The sequence below is a fragment of the Aquarana catesbeiana genome, linkage group LG05, assembly GCF_042186555.1.
Source record: "Aquarana catesbeiana isolate 2022-GZ linkage group LG05, ASM4218655v1, whole genome shotgun sequence".
In the NCBI taxonomy this organism is placed as follows: Eukaryota; Metazoa; Chordata; class Amphibia; order Anura; family Ranidae; genus Aquarana; species Aquarana catesbeiana.
In genome coordinates, this window is record NC_133328.1 from 223,491,564 (window position 1) to 223,508,846 (window position 17,283).

General features: G+C 45.3%; 1 protein-coding gene across 2 annotated transcripts in view; it reads right to left on the minus strand.

Annotated features, from left to right (window-relative positions):
- MLH1 (mutL homolog 1) overlaps positions 1–17,283 on the minus strand; it is a 178,449-nt gene that overhangs the window by 116,326 nt on the left and 44,840 nt on the right. For both annotated transcript variants that reach the window (XM_073630591.1, XM_073630589.1), the window contains exons 8-9: positions 16,625–16,713; positions 16,057–16,169 (exon numbers count right to left, since the gene is read on the minus strand). In XM_073630591.1, the coding sequence (XP_073486692.1) occupies positions 16,057–16,169; positions 16,625–16,713 (202 nt within the window). The remainder of the gene's footprint in view (positions 1–16,056; positions 16,170–16,624; positions 16,714–17,283) is intronic.

The following is a 17,283-nucleotide window of genomic DNA, read 5'->3' on the forward strand; positions in this document are numbered from 1 at the left end:
CACGTGTAACCAGAGAGAGGGGAAGGATCTCTGTGTCCCGTGATGTACTCCAAGAAAAGGATTTTACAGGTAAGCTGTTATAAAACTCCTATTTACTTTATCGTACATCACGGGACACAGAGCCACAGTAATAACTGTATGGGATGTCCCAGAGTAATGCCAACTGAGGGGAGGGGACACAAACAAAAGTAGGGTGCAAATCAGACCTGAGGACCTATAGTGCTGCCTGCAGCACACTGCGCCCAAAGGCGATATCCTCATGTCTTCTTACATCCACCTGATAGAATCTGGTGAATGTATGGACTGAAGACCAGGTTGCGGCCTTGCAGATTTGAGCCATGGAGGCTTGGTGATGCACTGCCCACGAAGCACTAACAGCCCTGGTGGAGTTCGCTTTGACCTGAAAAGGTGGAACCTTCTTCTTCAAGCTATAAGCTTGAATAATTACCTGCCGAATCCATTTGGCAATAGTGAATTTCGATGCTGCCTGTCCTTTCCTACTACCTTCAGGCAACACAAACAAAACATCTGTTTTTCTAATCTGAGCAGTCGCCTTCAAATAGAGCTTGACTGCTCTCACTACTAAAGAGTGTTGGGACTTTCCTTCCTTAGAACAGGGTTCTGGAAAAAAATGAAGGTAAAATAATATCCTGGTTTAGGTGAAAACCTGAAACCACCTTTGGCAGAAAGCTAGGATGAGGACGCAATTAGAGCTGCACAATTTTAAACCCCCAAACATTATATATATTTTAGCAGAGACCCTAGGGAATAGCCCAGCGGTCTTTCAAATGCAACTTTTTGGGAAAAAATACACTTCAATGAATTTAAAAAAAAAAAAAACGAAACAGTAAAGTTAGCCCCCCTTTTTTTTTTTTTTTTTTTTTTAATGTGAAAGATGATGTTACGCCGAGAGAATCGTGATCCATCTTCTAAGCAAAAAAATCGTGATTCTCATTTTAGCCAGAATCGTACAGCTCTAGACACAATACTACTCTATCCTTGTGAATGATTAAATATGGCTCTTTACAAGAGAGAGCCGCCAACTCTGATACCCTTTCTTGCAGAAGAAATGGCTACCAGAAAAACTAGCTTCCTTGAGTACCTGTTTCAAATGGTCTCTCCAGGACTGAGAAACCCAAATTGCTGCCACTGCAGGTTGAGCCACTGAACCTGCCAGGGAGAGAACCACCCAGTAGATAAAGCAGGATTATGTGTACCGCCACCACATAGAGGGCCTCCTTACCAGATGCCAAACCAAACAAAGCAGATGTCTCTTTATGAAAAAACTCAGCTGGACCCAGACAAACAACTTGATTGATGGGCGGAATAGCAACTCTCAGCGGAGAACCAAGTGATCCGTAGAGCCGTGGGTGTCAGTTGGTAATACCCCAAGAGAGGTTTACCTCTTGAACCTGACGGTGGAGGTCGTTGTGACTGCCTGGAGGCTGATGCCCCAGACACTGGAGAAAAAACCCGTTTAAATGAGGGATGTTTACTCTTTTTCTTAACTGGCAAAAGGGTACTTTTCCCACTTGATATTTTTTGGATATATTTCTCCAAATCCTCCCCAAACAGCTTTTCACCGCGAAAAGGAAAACCAGGCAGGAGCTTTTTGCATGGCGCTTCGGCTGACCAACCTTTTAACCATAAGATTCTACGCATATGTACCAACCCAAGCGTAAGGCGAGAGGTTGGAAGAATAGAATCTCTGATTGCGTCAATTGCAAAGCACAAAGCTGCTGGCATTTCAGTTAATTCCTGGGCCTGCTGTTCAGGGAACACCTTGAGTACCTGTTTCACATTGTCTCTCAAGGACTGAGAAACCCAAATTGCCGCCACTGCAGGTTGAGCCACTGAACCAGCCAGGGAGAAAATGTTTTTTTAACAGGAATTTTTTATCAGTTGGATCCATAAGCATTTGCGCATTGTCAACCGGACAAGTCAAACTTTTATTCACAGAGGATATAGCAGTGTCAATTGCTGGTATACTCCACATCTTAGTAAATTTTTCCTTTATACCCTGTTTCCCCAAAAATAAGACCTAGCGTGATTGTCGGTGATGGTTGCAATATAAGCCCAACGCCCAAATAAGCCCTAGTTAAAGTCCTTGTAGGTCTTATTTTCAGGGTAGGGCTCATTTTCGGGGAAACAGGGTAGGGCTTATTTGGGGGGTAGGGCTTATATTGTAGCCATCACCGACAATCACGCTAGGTCTTATTTTCGGGGAAACAGGGTAGGATAAAGTGTTGAAAACATTTTAGGAGGAAAAAAGTGCTTATCTGGGTGATTCCACTCAGAATACAAAAGCTTTTCTAGTAATGAATGGAAAGGAAAGGCACGTAAGGCTTGCGGGGGGCTTTAGTGAACACAAACAGGAAGCGGGCTCTTCAACCGACTCCGTTAAAGGTAGCTTAAATGTGGCGCGGACCAAGAGAATGCACCAGCAACTTCTTAGCATGTGAAGCTGAAGAAGGTCCTTCCCCACTTGATTCCTCAGAAGAGGAATCATCAGCCTGTTCACATTCTGCTGAGGGGGATTCATCCTCCCCCCTCCCACTGTACCTCTGTTTGGGGATCCTGGGTGGTAGAAGGGGACCTAATGAGTTTTCTTCCACTCTGTGAAGACGTGATTAAAGCCACTAATCTTTCCTCTAAACCACTCATAGCTGAGGAGAAAACCTGCTCAGTTATATAGACAGGGGCTGAAGTGTCGGAAGCAATTGCAGCCCCTGATGACCCTGATGGCTCACTCTGACCAGCCTCCTTAGATCGGGATGGTGTTGCAGAGGGAGGGTCCTTAGGACCTGAGGGCGACCCCTTTGTGTCCTTGGTCTTTGTGGCATTTGAACCACCTCCTCATAGTGCTGAGCACAAACGCAGAGGTACCACCAAAAAAATGCACCCACTGCTGAGCAATAGTCCAGCAACTGCCGCTGCTATTAAGCTCAGCCTGATGCTTAAAGTAAATGTGCCTGGGAATGCCTGTGTCACCCACTCACATGCCACCCGTCCGCTCTGTGTCCCTCCTAGCTGTATGCACCTGAAAAAGGCGCAATTTATAGCTATGCAGCCTGTGTTGTGGAGGCTAAATCGCACCAATGCCGCTAAGCCCTGCCCCCTTCTTCCGACCACCCATCGCACCCCCCCATCTATTTTCAAATAGAGAGTTTTCCCGTGCGAGCGGGCTCCGATCCTGACCGGACCGCATGGGGAAGGACTGGGGTGGAGGAGAGCTGCCGAAGGGACCCGCCGTAATGGCTGCAGGAGCGGCACGGCACACCGCCATCTAATGCCATGCTCCCTCTGCCTGGAGGAAAGCTATCCAGGTGGGGGGAAATTCCTAGGAGAAGAAAACTCCCCTTTCCCACGACTTTACCTGGAGCCTAGGCCGGAGGAAGCGTGCAGCTTGTACACAGAGGCCAGACTGACAAGCATGGAACAAGTACTTACTCTTAAAGGGAAAAAAAACTGCGCTAATCCAATGAACCAATATGGGTGGACAGATCCCAAAGCTGCAATTAATGTGGGATAAACATATAGATGAAAAAGAGAAAATCGCACTTAATAAAGTCCAAATTAATACTATATAGTATTCCAAATGCTTGACCAACTGGAGATATGTTCAATGTTCACCCGGTGACTAAATCACAGAAAGTGTACCATCACCTTGTGGAAAACATGCTTACCAGATTGTAAGCCAAATAAGCAGATGGCTATAACACCAGCCCGGCTAGCGGTTTTGCAAGATGGAATGTATACGTTTCGAACCTCTCAGCATGGGTTGGTGTTGATTCCACAATTTATATTTCAAATATGAGTGTATATTACCATTAATCGATAAGAAAAAAATTTAATTAGTGAAGTTGATAAGTGCTAATTGTGTAGTGAAAAATGTTACTTAAATTGATGAGATATAGACAACCAATCGCCTTAAGCAGGTGATGAAAAATTATTGAATAATGATAAATAACATTTTTTTAATTTTTTATTAATAATATTAAATGAAAAATTATTTAATAAATAAATATTAAAAAAGTGAATGGAATTAGGATAAAAGTAAAATTGAACGTTCCAGTAAGAGATGGAATATGTAACCTCTCTCTGTTGGATAGACAATACCAAACATTGATATAATAATCAATATAGAAAATAATATTTTATAATTGAAATAATAAATTAAATGATAAAAAAAAAAAAAGGTACTTACTCTTGACAGCCCCCGGTGGTTACTATAGGCATAGCAACATCTACTTTAAAGGAGAAAACCCACAAGAATTAGAAAAATTCCTTAGGAATCTCCCTTACCTTATCCAGCTGCAGGGTTCTGTTGTAATAGACCCAATCTTCACCTCTCACGGTGGGCTCCGTTAAAAAACCTTCAGGGACTGGGGCCCCTTTTTTCTTTTTTTAATCGAGGGGATCCATAGCCCTGGGCCTGTAAAAAGCACCCTGCCACGAATATGGCTGAAAAAAACAAATACTGGATCCCGGGGTCCAGCTCTCTAAAAAGAGAAGCGTTACAGGTAAAACCTCGTTTCTTCGGACACGAGGCCCGGGTACCATTCAATTCAGTCTGGAGAAGACACTTTGAATGGATCCAGTTGCATGGCTTGCCCCAGTAAGGAATATTCCAGCGGAGCTCAGCACAGCACATCTTTACTCGTGACCAACACCTAAGACACTGGCGAAAACACGGAGGTACTCCCGGTAAGGGGAGGGGTTATATGGTGAACTTGAACTTCCTGTTTAGGGTGTGCCAGTGTCTATCACCTGAAGGTGCCATATAACCCATACAGTTATTACTGTGGCTCTGTGTCCCGTGATGTACGATAAAGAAATAGCACAGTACATTACATGGTTGGCACAACATATTACATGGTGGATACATGGATACAGCACATTTAATGGTGGGCAAAGCACAGTACATTACATGGCGGACACAGCACATTACACGGTTGGCACTGCCCAATACAGCACTTTGAAAGGTAGGCACAACACATGACATGGTTGGTACTGCACAACACAGCACATTGCATGGTGGGCACAACACAGCACATGCACACGGTGGGCACAGGACCTTATATGGTGGGCACAGCAAATGACATGACAGGCACAGCTGAGCACATTACAAGGTGGGCACTGCACAGCACATTATATGGTGGGCACAGCACATGGCATGGTGGGCACTGCACACCACATGACAAGGTGGTCACTGCATGACACCACATGACATGGTGGTAACTGCATGACACCACATGACATGGTGGGCACTGCATGACACCACATGACATGGTGGGCACTGCATGACACAGCACATGACATGGTGGGCACTGCATGACACAGCACATTACATTGTGAGCATAGCACATTAAATGGTGGACACCGCACATGACATGGTAAGCCCTGCACAGCACATTCCAATGTGGATACTGCACGGCACATGCCATGGTGGACAAAGTACAGCACATTACATGGTATGCACTGCATGGCACAGCACATGACATGGTGGGCACTGCACAGCAATTTACATGGTGGGCACTGCACATGACATGGTGGGCACTGCATGGCACATTACATGGTGGGCACTGCATGGCACAGCACATGACATGGTGGGCACAGCACATTACAAGGTGGGCACTGAATGGGACAGCACATTACATGGTGGGCACAATACATTACATGGTGGGCACTGCATGGCATAGCACATTTCATGGTGGGCAATGCAACTGCACATTACATGTTAGGAACTGCACATGACATGGCGGGCACTGCTGAACAGCACAGCACATTACACAGTGGGCACAACACACTACATGCTGGGCACAACACATGGCAGGGTGGGCACAGCTCATGACATGTGGGCACTGCATGGCACAGCACTTTACATGGTAGGCACTGCATATTACATGGTGGGATCACTGCATGGCACAGCACATGACATGGTAGACACTGCAAATTACATAGCAGGCATTGCAAGGCACAGCACATGACATCGTGGGCACTGCACATTACATGGCGGGCACTGAATGGCACAGCACATGACATGGTGGGCATTGCATATTACATGGCGGGCACTGCATGGCACAGTGCATGACATGGCGGGCACTGCATGGCACAGTGCATGACATGGCGGGCACTGCACATGACATGGTGGGCACAGCACAGCACATGACATAGTGGGCACAGCACATTACATGGTGGGCACTGCAATGTACAGCACATGACATGGTGGGCACTGCACATTACATAGTGAGCACTGCAACGCACAGCAAATGACATACTGGGCACAGCACTTTACATGGGGGGCACTGCAATGCACAGCGCATGACATAGTGGGTACAGCACATTACATGGGGGCACAGCAATGCACATGACATGGTGGGCACAGCACGATATGGTGGGCACTGCAAGGCACAGCACGACATAGTGGGCACTGCACATTACATAGTGGGCACTGCAATGCACAGCACATGACATGCATTTTGCATGGTGGGCACTGCAATGCACAGCACATTACATGGTGGACACAGCACATTGCATGGTGAGCACTGCAATTTACTAACCTTATCTCAACAGCATGGGAAATGTCCTTCCTCCCGGGCTCCTGTTGGTTAGGACAACATCAGTGCCCCTCCCCAGACAGCTCCCAGACACTGAGGATCTGCGTGAGTGTAACAGATCCTGTGATAGGAGTCAGACATGTGCAGAGACAAGACTCGACTGCAGTGACTAACACTTGTCTCCTCCACATGTGCAGTGCACAGAGAGCTCCTCTTCCTTCTGGAAGGCTCACAGATATTGATAAGCCACTGGCATGGGCCTATATTGAGGGAGGGGCCTGGAGCTGCAGCTCCACTAGCCCCTATGTTAATACGGCCCTGGCACCGGGACAGTGGAAATGCCCACAAAATGACCCCATTTTGGAAAGCAAACAACCCAACGTATATTATATGAGGCATAATAGGTCTTTTGAACATGTCATTTTTTTTCCCCTGAAGTTTTGAAAAGAAAAAAAAATGAAAACAAATTTTTTACGGCACTGACGAGGATACACCGATAAGGTGGCACTGATGAGCACTCACTGATGTGCACTATTGAGCACTGATGAGCACTAATAGGGCACTGTAGTGGTATTGATGAGCACTCACTGATGGCATGGATGTGCACTGTAGGGCACTGATAAGTTCTCACTGATAGGCACTGTTGGGTCTCCACTAAAGAAATCCATTCTCTCTTTATCCTGGTGACCTATGTCACTGGAACTAAAATTGAAGGAAAATGTAAAACTTCAAGTAGCAAACAGAACAGGAATAGCAGAGAAATCTTCAAATGGCAACATCTGTTCTGCTGACGATTGTCTAAGATAAGATTTACCTCACTTTGAAGAGATTTCCTCTTATTTTTATGTTGTGTTTTTACGGGACAGGAAGTAAAAAAAGAAATCTCTTGAATGAGACCGATGACACACCCACAAAAAAAAAAAAAAAAAAAACGGACTCTAGCCAAAATGGAAAAAAAAAACAAAAAACCACGAACTTTGAATTTGATATATAAACCACCTGCCTACTGGGCACTTTCACCCTCTTCCTGCCCTGGCCAATTTTCAGCTTTCGCATTCACACTTTGAGTGACAATTGGGTGGTCATGCAACAGTGTACCAATATGAAATTTTAATTATTTTTTTTTCACACACACACAAATAGACCTTTCTTTTGGTGGTATTTAATGACTGCTGTTTTTTTAATTTTTTTTGCTAAACAATGAAAAACAGACTGATTTTTTAAATTTCTGTTATACAATTTTGTAAATAAGTAATTTTTCTTCTTCACTAATGTACAGTGATGAGGTTGCACTGATAAGGGGGCATTGATGGGTACTGATAGGTAGTACTGGTGGTCACTGATATGCTGCACCCTGATTATTAGTGTAAATGTCTCCTGTCACAGGTTAGCTGGTTATTGGAGGAAAGGAAATGCTGATAACCGGCATTTGTTTACATGTGATCAGTTGTGACTTGACACAGCTGATCACATGGTAAAGGACCACTGTGATTGGCCCTTTACCTCAATCTGTGATTAGCTGATCTGGACAACCACACTGTAGCCGTCTTTTGGCTTTAGCGCAGTCTGCAAGTGGCAGGCGGATGTAGACGGCTGACAAAAGCCCAGGAGCCAGGATGCACTTTCTAGCAGCCATGACAACTTTGCACTTGGGATTTGTCGAGCCCTGCTTTAATGGTAATATGTTGCAGAAATTAGGACTGGAAAATGGAATGCAGGTTTCGTATCTGCCTGTATAGTAGAAGCCACTGCCTCCAAGGAGCAGATCTACCCAACTGTGCAAATGCAGCTCAGATGCAAACTCTATTTATACAAACTCAAATATTCCGCGCTTAGGACAATATTTAAAGAGAACTGCAGCCCCCCCAAAAAATGGAAAAACACCGAGGTGAAATCCAAAAAGACTAAAAAACTCTAGTGGGGAATGTGGCGCTGTTCAAAAAGTGAATAAAAATAAAATAGTACCCCCCAAAAATTTTTTTGTTGCAGCATATAAGAAGCAAATAGTGACCATACAGTATGTCAAGTGTAAATGCAACAAGTGTAAAACACCATGTACTATTATCAAATCAAGTGCAAATATATATAAGTTAGACTGGAGTGTGAATATTCCTAGAAAAAATCACTGCACTCATACCAAATACATAAATATGTGCATCATGTAAGTTCTGGTTTAAAAAATCCCAAAAGAAAACATATAATATACCAAAAAAATATATGTACTATAGACATCAATAGTGTACTAAATAATTGACGTGATGGTGCACCAAAAAATTAGAAATCCAAATAATTGTCCAAACAAAAATAAAGTCTTATATATGTAAAAAAGAAAAAAAAGAAAAAATCTGTGAAAAGTGTCTTTGCTTCAAAAAGGATCCCGTGTGAATTGTTGTGATTGTTATGTGATCTCCTCTTCTGGAACCCCCACTTGTGTCCCCACTCACTGAAAAGCCCAACCCCTGCAGGGGTAATGAGCATATGAATGTAACTTCACTGGCCGAAATCGATCGGTGTCCCCCTCTGGAATTCCGCGATCTCCTTCCTGGTTGGATTGCCGCTAGTCCCTCAGAAAGGTCCACCAAAGCGTATCCATATGTATGGAGAAGAGAGGAGCCTCATAGTGTAAATCCAAAAGTTTTTATTGTTTAGCCAGTCAGCTTACATTAAAACAAACTAAAATAAAAGGATGGTATCTGACTGAGAAGTGACACTGCTCTGCCGGCTAATGAAGAGCCTGTAGCCGAGACAGTAGCGAGGCAGCGGCGTGCGTTCCACAGCCAGACTGCCAGAAACCGGAAGTGAAAGAACAACAGCTTGTAGCGACGTATGCGTACCAACGTGACCACACCTTGCGCGTTTCGTCATCAAGACGTCATCTGATCTTGATGTCAACTATATAAAAAGGTATGAAGCACAAATCAAACTACAAAACCACTGCTCAGTATGAAAAACATGTCAACCTTGAGTGACCGCGTGAATTACTGTAGTCTAGTTTACAACTTACTGCCCTTGAACTCAAAACCTACATTCTCAGACCTTCCTAAAGCTGGCCACAGATTTTTTTTCCTTTAAAGTACAGGTTGCAGGAGGGGCGTGGCCTGAAGCTGCATGGAGTAAAGAGCGTGGTGGGAGAGCTCCGGCTACATTTATCCTCTAACTTTACCCTTTGGGGCCAAATCACCCTTAAACCCGGCACAACCTGCCCTGGCTACCTAAGGCTGCTCCCGGGACCATGTCGCCACCTAAGCGAGCCACCGGGACGCTTGGAAAACTGGATAAGTACCGCCATGAGGAGCGGGACCCGGTGAGCGAAGATGGCGCCACATCAGCCGCAGGGGAAGAGACTCCGCTATCTGGAGATACTGCCCGAATCCTTGACGCAGTTTCCCTCTGCCAAACGACCCTCACATCCAAGATTGAGGAAGTTGACATTTCCCTAATCCGCCAGGACATTCATAAGCTGAGAGAGAGGGTATCCGAAACAGAGCGCAGGATTGGACAGGCGGAGGATGAAATTCCGCCATTACAGGTCACCACGGAGAGGCTTCAATATCAGCTCAATGCTGTCCTCAGCAAACAGGACGATATGGAAAACAGGCTACGCCACTGCAACCTCCGATTTGTGGGGCTTCCGGAGAGGTCGGAGGGCTCGGACCCCCCCCCACATTCCTAGAGAACCTCCTAATTACCAACTTCGGCAGGGAGGCCTTCTCCTCCACATTTGTGGTGGAGCGCGCGCACCATGTGGCAGCGCTGCCCCCGCCTCCCGGAGCTCCTCCGCGAACCTTTATTGCAAAGCTGCTGAATTACCGAGATAGGGACACTATTTTACGCCTCACCCGTGAAAAAGGAAAAATACCATTCGGAGAAGCACACATTGCAGTATTCCCTGACTTCTCTGCAGAGGTTCAGAAGAAGAGGGCGCAATTCTCAGAGGCCAAGCGCCAACTGCGCAATCACCATCTAGCCTATGCCATGCTGTTTCCAGTGCGCCTCCGAGTGATCCGTGATGGCAAGGCTCACTTTTTTGAGGATCCTTCGGCAGTCATTCCTTGGTTGGAAAACCGGGTTGCGGCTGGTCCGGCGCCATCATAAACTGTGCCACGCACTCCTGCTTTGTCAACCTGCACTGAGAAGGAACCTTCAATCCCATACTGAGGACGCACACCTCATGAACAGTGAGTTATGCTACCCATGCTCTCCCCCCCTTCTCTTGCCCTGGCTCACGCCACCCTAACGGATGCCCCTGTGGATTGACTGCCTCTTTCCCTTCATCTAATAACGCATCCCTTGCAATGCCATCTTAGCTGCTCTGCAACGCTGCTTGGCCCTACAGATGAGTCACCTACCCAGCCGGGCTCAGGTAGCTTTGCACACCCCCTCCGAACGCCCGGATGCTTAACTGTTTAGCACCGCTGTGCTCTTCTGTTAACTTTTGTTCGCCCTCAGCGGCACCTGGGGGATTACCCGGTCCTTTTCTCCCCTTACCCTGCTGCACCATCTCTCCCTCACTAAGCGGACTGGGCCCCCCCTCGCAGCTGCAAAAAGCAATGTTTCCCTGGCCAGCAGCAGCCCCCAAGGCCGTGGAGGGTTGCCATAAGTTTGTTCTGCCGCGCTGGTCCAGAGCTGGCAAAGTTTTGGTTTTAATTGTTTTGTTCGTTTATTTTTTTATTTTCTGCTCATTTAGCCATTGTCTGACGTGTCATGTAATACAGCTTATATACTGCTCGTTATTGTCTAAATTGATCAAGGTACTTATCTGCATGGCTTCCTGCAGACTGGCTGTGGTCGCTCCGTGGCCTCGATCGGCCTGTCTGCGGGGCTTCATCATGATATATGAAGCGGACTCTGTGCCTCAATTTACATCACTGCTTGGATTGGTTTGGTGTGTGGCGGCTGTGATTGTGGGCCCATTCATGCTGGTCCAATTGAGTATACAACTACTTTCAACATTGAGATGGCCTCCCTAAAAATTGTTACGTGGAATGTGAGGGGATTGCGGGATAAGTCCAAGCGACTGGCTGCGTTGTCCCACCTCAAGCGTATGCATGCAGACATCTCTGTGCTCGTGGAGACTCATAACGGGGCATGATTATGCTCACTCCCACCTTGATCCCAGAGCTCCTCGCAGTAGGCTTCGGTGTGAGGGTCCTTTCAGACCATTCACCTTACTGGATCACTCTGCGATTGCCCTCCGCCCCGCCATCTCACCAGTGGAGACTGAATCCATTCTGGCTCACTGTCCTCACGGATACTGAGGTCATACAGCATGAGTGGTCTTACTATTTCCAGTCAAATCTGGGTTCGGCCTCGACCGGGATGGTGTGGGAGGCGTTCAAATCTCATGCCCGCTTGACCCTCTCCACACATATTAATAGACATAAGGCCTCCTCTAAAATTGTCCTTCAACAGGCTGCGGAACACCTAAGTTCCCTTGAGCAGGTTTTCCTTGCGGACCCGACACCTTTTAACTCTGCTCAACTTCGCTTGCAATCCAGACTCACAGACCACCTGCACTATGAGAAAGCAAAAAAGGGTATCTTTTTCAGCAAAGGGTCTTCGAACATGGAGAGCGGGCAGGGAGACTTCTCGCTTATATGGCTCACTTAGATCATACACCCCCAGGTTTGGTTAGGCTTCATTCACAAGATGGAGCCGTACTCACAGACCCTGACCAAGTTGCTCATGAATTCAGAAGGTTTTATGCCGACCTGTACACCTCTAGAGCTGACTGCCCCCCAAATGAGTTACACCTTCTATTGCAAAACATTGACTTCCCCTCTCTCACGACCTCTCAGGTGGAGCTTCTTGAGGCACCCATCACTGAGGAGTGCATCAAGGAGGCAATAGCGAGTTTACCAGCGTCAAAAGCCCCAGGTTCTGACGGTCTCCTGCTAGAATTTTATTCTCAGTTTCAAGAGGTACTCATTCCTAGACTAGAGTCTCTATACTCACACATCTATGAATCAGGTACACTCCAGCGCACTATGAATGAGGCCCTGATTGTTCTTATCCCAAAGCCGGGTAAAGATCCTCTCCACCCCGAATCTTACCATCTGATATCTCTCCTCCAGCTAGATGTAAAAATTCTTGCCAAAATTCTTGCCCTGAGACTCAACAAAGTCATACTTAGCCTCATTCATGCTGACCAAACAGGCTTTATGCCTAATAAGAACACAGCATTCAATTTGAGAAGACTATTCATAAACCTTAAAGCTACACACGATGACGTTGGCTCCAGGGTGGTGGTCAGTCTGGACGCCGCTAAGGCGCTTGACTCTGTGGAGTGGGGCTACCTGTGGGAGTGTCTCCACAGATTTGGCTTTGGCCCCAGATTCATTAGGTGGCTCCAGCTCCTCTACCAGGCTCCCACTGCCCGAATCCAGGTTAACGACAAAACGTCCACCCCATTTTCACTGTCTAGAGGAACACGTCAGGGCTGCCCCATATCTCCTATGCTGTATGCGCTGGCCGTTGAGCCATTAGCCATCGCCATCAAGGCACACCCTGATATTAAGGGTCTTCGTATGGGGCAGCTGACTGAGGTTCTCAGCCTATATGCGGACAATATGCTTCTCTATCTGGCAGACGCAGGTCCCTCCCTAGCAGCAGCCCTGCATCTCATTCAGTTTGGGACCTTCTCGGGGCTGCAGATAAATTGGTCCAAATCCCAAATACTCCCCATAGATGTTTCCGTTCCAACAAACACCCAAGAGGCTCTCCCGCTGGTAAGGACCAACCAGATTAAATACCTAGGTATACAATGCTCACGCTCCCTAGCGGACTATATACGCCTTAACATTGAGCCAATGTACGCTCTTCTTAAAAGCAAAACACAAATATGGTCTAGGCTTCCCATCGGAGTAATGGGTCGTATTAATTTGGTGAAGATGATCCTCCTTCCCAAATTACTATACCTATTCTGGCATGCTCCACTATACATCCTGACTCACGTATTTAGATCCCTGGAATCCATACTTAATACCTTTATATGGGGCTCCTCTAGACATAAATTATCATGGCAGACATTGAAGTGTCCCACTCACCTAGGGGGAACTGCCACTCCCGACCTCACATTTTATTACATGGCTTCCCAGCTGTCCCATTTTTATTATTTCAACAGGCACGATAAACTTCGTTATTCCGCATTGGTATGTACATCTGCATTAGATGTGGTGGCTCACCCATTTCAGATACTTTTCTGCAAACACAGGGGGGTGTCCCGCTCCGGGGGTGGGAGTCACATGTTAAAACACCACAGCAGGATTTGGCAGCGCGCACTTACCACTATTGGGGCTTCGCCCGGACACGCCCACACACCGCTTTGGGATAGCCCCCAGCTCCCTGAATTATTGACTATTCCAAACTATAAATTATGGATAATTTATAAAATCATATACCTCTCCCAGCTTATTTCTGGAGGTGCAGTTAAACCATTCCAAACCCTGAGGGATGAATTTGCTCTTCCCAACCATATGTTTTTCCGTTACCTTCAAGTCCGCAATGCCCTCCAGTCTCAATTTAATGACTTCATCCCCAGCCTAGAAGTAGTGATCTGCGTAGATATGGCCTTAGGCGACGACCCTAAAAAGTTGATCTCCACTCTCTACAACCATCTCCTCTCACCCTCTGCCACCACCCATACACAACATCTAAAAGCCAAATGGGAAACTGACACTGGAGAAATAGACGATGAACAATGGGGGGAAATACTGGCAACCTGCACAAAAGTATCTCCTAAACTATCAGACTGCCTCACCCACCTCTACATCCTCCATAGGTCATACCTTACCCCTGCATGGATCCTTAAGTATAAGCCGGACACTGACTCAGCCTGTCCCCGGTGCGGTGGCACTCCTAGTACTTTTTACCACCTCATATGGTCTTGCCCATCTATTCAGCGCTATTGGTCACAAATAGTCAAATTCCGCCACGACTGTATGGGCTCCCCTCTAACATTATGCCCACGCCAGTGCCTGCTTAGCCTCCTCCCCGTCTCAGGAGAGGAGAAATACCTGACAACATTCTTGCAGGAAACCCTCTTCATCGCCAGAATGCAGATAGCTCAATTGTGGTTTCGGCCTACTCCCCTACCACACAGCAATGGAAGAGGGCTGTGAATCTTACCCTCCCTTACAAGAAAGTTTTGTATACCCATCGTGGCTGTCCGAGCAAATATCATAAAATATGGGATAGGTGGATAAATGAATCCTCCACATGTACCGACTAACATCAAACGCTTTCTTGACTCATGTCTGCTTAGTAGTAATTGCTTTTGTCAAGACCTACTATGGCTTAGTGAAAAAATGTTCCTCACATGCATGACAATGTTCGACACCTGATCCGTAATTATAATGACTTGTCAGAAAATTCTGTATAGAAGATACAATGCATAGTATTGGTGCATTTTGCACCTAGTATTTTGATGTTAATAACCTGTATTGACTTTTATGCTCAATAAACTTTCCTTTTGATTAAAAAAAAAAAAAAGTACAGGTTGCAGGAAAGAAAATCGCTCAGTCTCCTCATCAACATTGACTCCCTCCCATGAAGCTATTGTGTTCTCCCGCCGGGAGAGCCGTCCCTGTCGAGAGAACAAACAGTGATTATTGCTAGTGAATATAGCTGCTAGCAATAATTGCATGAAAAATCTGACAGGCTGGCTGCACCAAAGTTGATCGATCAACTTGGGTACAATCAGCCTGCCCATACATGGTTCAAATCTCGGCTGGTCCCTGCTGAACCAGCTGAGATTCAAACATCTATGGCCAGCTTAAAGTATAACTGCAGGGAAGCTTTTGGTTTAGTTTTGGACAGAGTGGAGAGGAATTAGGGATTAAACCTGTCAGTTTTTATTGCTGTCTGTGTCCCTGTTAAGGAGAGTCACCTCTCTGTTTGTCCTGTATACTGTTGACATTAAAAGTGAAAGTAAAAGAAAATCTCCAATTTTGAGTTGTCCCCAGAAAAGTAATAGAGGGCAAATCTTGCAATGGGGACACTAGTTCTGATGACCTGGGGGTCCCTAACAAATTGTCCTATTTTGCAGTGATTTCCTCCCACATCCTGTTTGGCTATGGGTGAGGAAGTGAAGGGAAATCTCCACAATGGGACACAGATGGCAGCAAAAATTTTGACATGGGTCATAACCCTCCCTTCCTCTAACAAAATGAAAAAAAAAAAATGTTTTGCCTATAGTTTCTACTTTAACAAGACCTAAACCCTCTATGCAGTTTGCCAGGTACAGTAAAACAATGAGGTGGAGACCCAAAAATTAAGACGAATCTCATCTGAAACCCCCTTCCTCTTGGCGGTACTCCTGCTCTCTGTTAGGGACAAGTATCTGCTAAAAAAAAAAGGGTAGACAACCACAATTGATTTGCTATTCAAAGTGTACCATTATGAAGTGTATTGGAATCAAAAAATTAATCAAATATCACATTTTTTAATGTATGAAAATAACAGATCTCTTACAATTCTACAAATTATATATACTTACAATTAATGAAAAGCAAAAAAATGCATTTCTTCATTGAATAGTTGGCATTAGTTACGTAACCTTTAAGTTTAAATGCCAGTTTTGCATCTTCACAGCCAACTTCAATTAACTCCCTGTTGGTAATTTAAAATATCATTATTAAAATAAAAAGCATTTAATTGCAACAAATTGCCACAAAACAAATTATTTATACCTGTGCAAAATGACACAGACCAACATGGTATCTTAAAATCATAAGCCATACAAAAGTACTAGTCATCTCAGAAGCTTTACATTGATATAAATAAGATGAACCTTACAAAATATATGTACATCATGTATGGTATGTATATCAAGGCAACAGTTCTAGCATATTGCAAGCATAATATAAGCTGTTCATTCATAATATTGTTTTAGGTATCATTATTATATAAACTTGAAACATCTGAATCTCAGCTTACAGTTTCACCATCTTAAATACATAAAATGCCCGTTTCAACTTGTTCAGACATACTGAGTGAATACCCAATTTGCATTAGACAACAAATGACCTAAGCATTACAATAAGGTAAACAAAAATACTCTGTACCTGCTTACAGCATTCCCATATATAGTCCGGATGTTGTCCACTGTTGTTGCATTTGATAAAGTTCGTACATCTGCCATTGTCTCTCCTTGCTGAGCAAATGAAAAAAAAAAAGATTTTTATCAGCAAAGAGAACATTGCAGTGGTAATGTATAATATAGTTGACAGGGGTCATGAACATACTGGAAAGCCTGGTGAGGTAAGCATATCCAACAGACCAAGGAAAATACATTTAAAAATCTCTTTTGCCGTGTACACACGGGCGGACTTTTCGACCGGACTGGTCCGACGGAACAAATCCGTCGGACAATCAGATCGTGTGTGGGCTTCATCGGACCTCCAGCTGACGTTCTCTGTCAAAAATCAGACGGACTTTAGATTTAGAACTCGTTTCAAATTTTTCCGACGGACTCAAGTCCGATCGAAAAATCAGTTCATTTGTATGCTAGTCCGACGGACAAAAAAAGGACACAAGGGCAGCTATTGGCTACTGGCTATGAACTTCCTTATTCTAGTCCGGTCGTACGTCATCACGTTCAAACGACCGGACCTTCGAACTGACTTTAGGGCTTTCGAACAGACTTTAGTCCGTTCGTGTATGGGTAAGTCCGGTCGTTTGCAAGTCCGTCGTAACTCCGTCGAAAGACCATCGGACGTTTGAT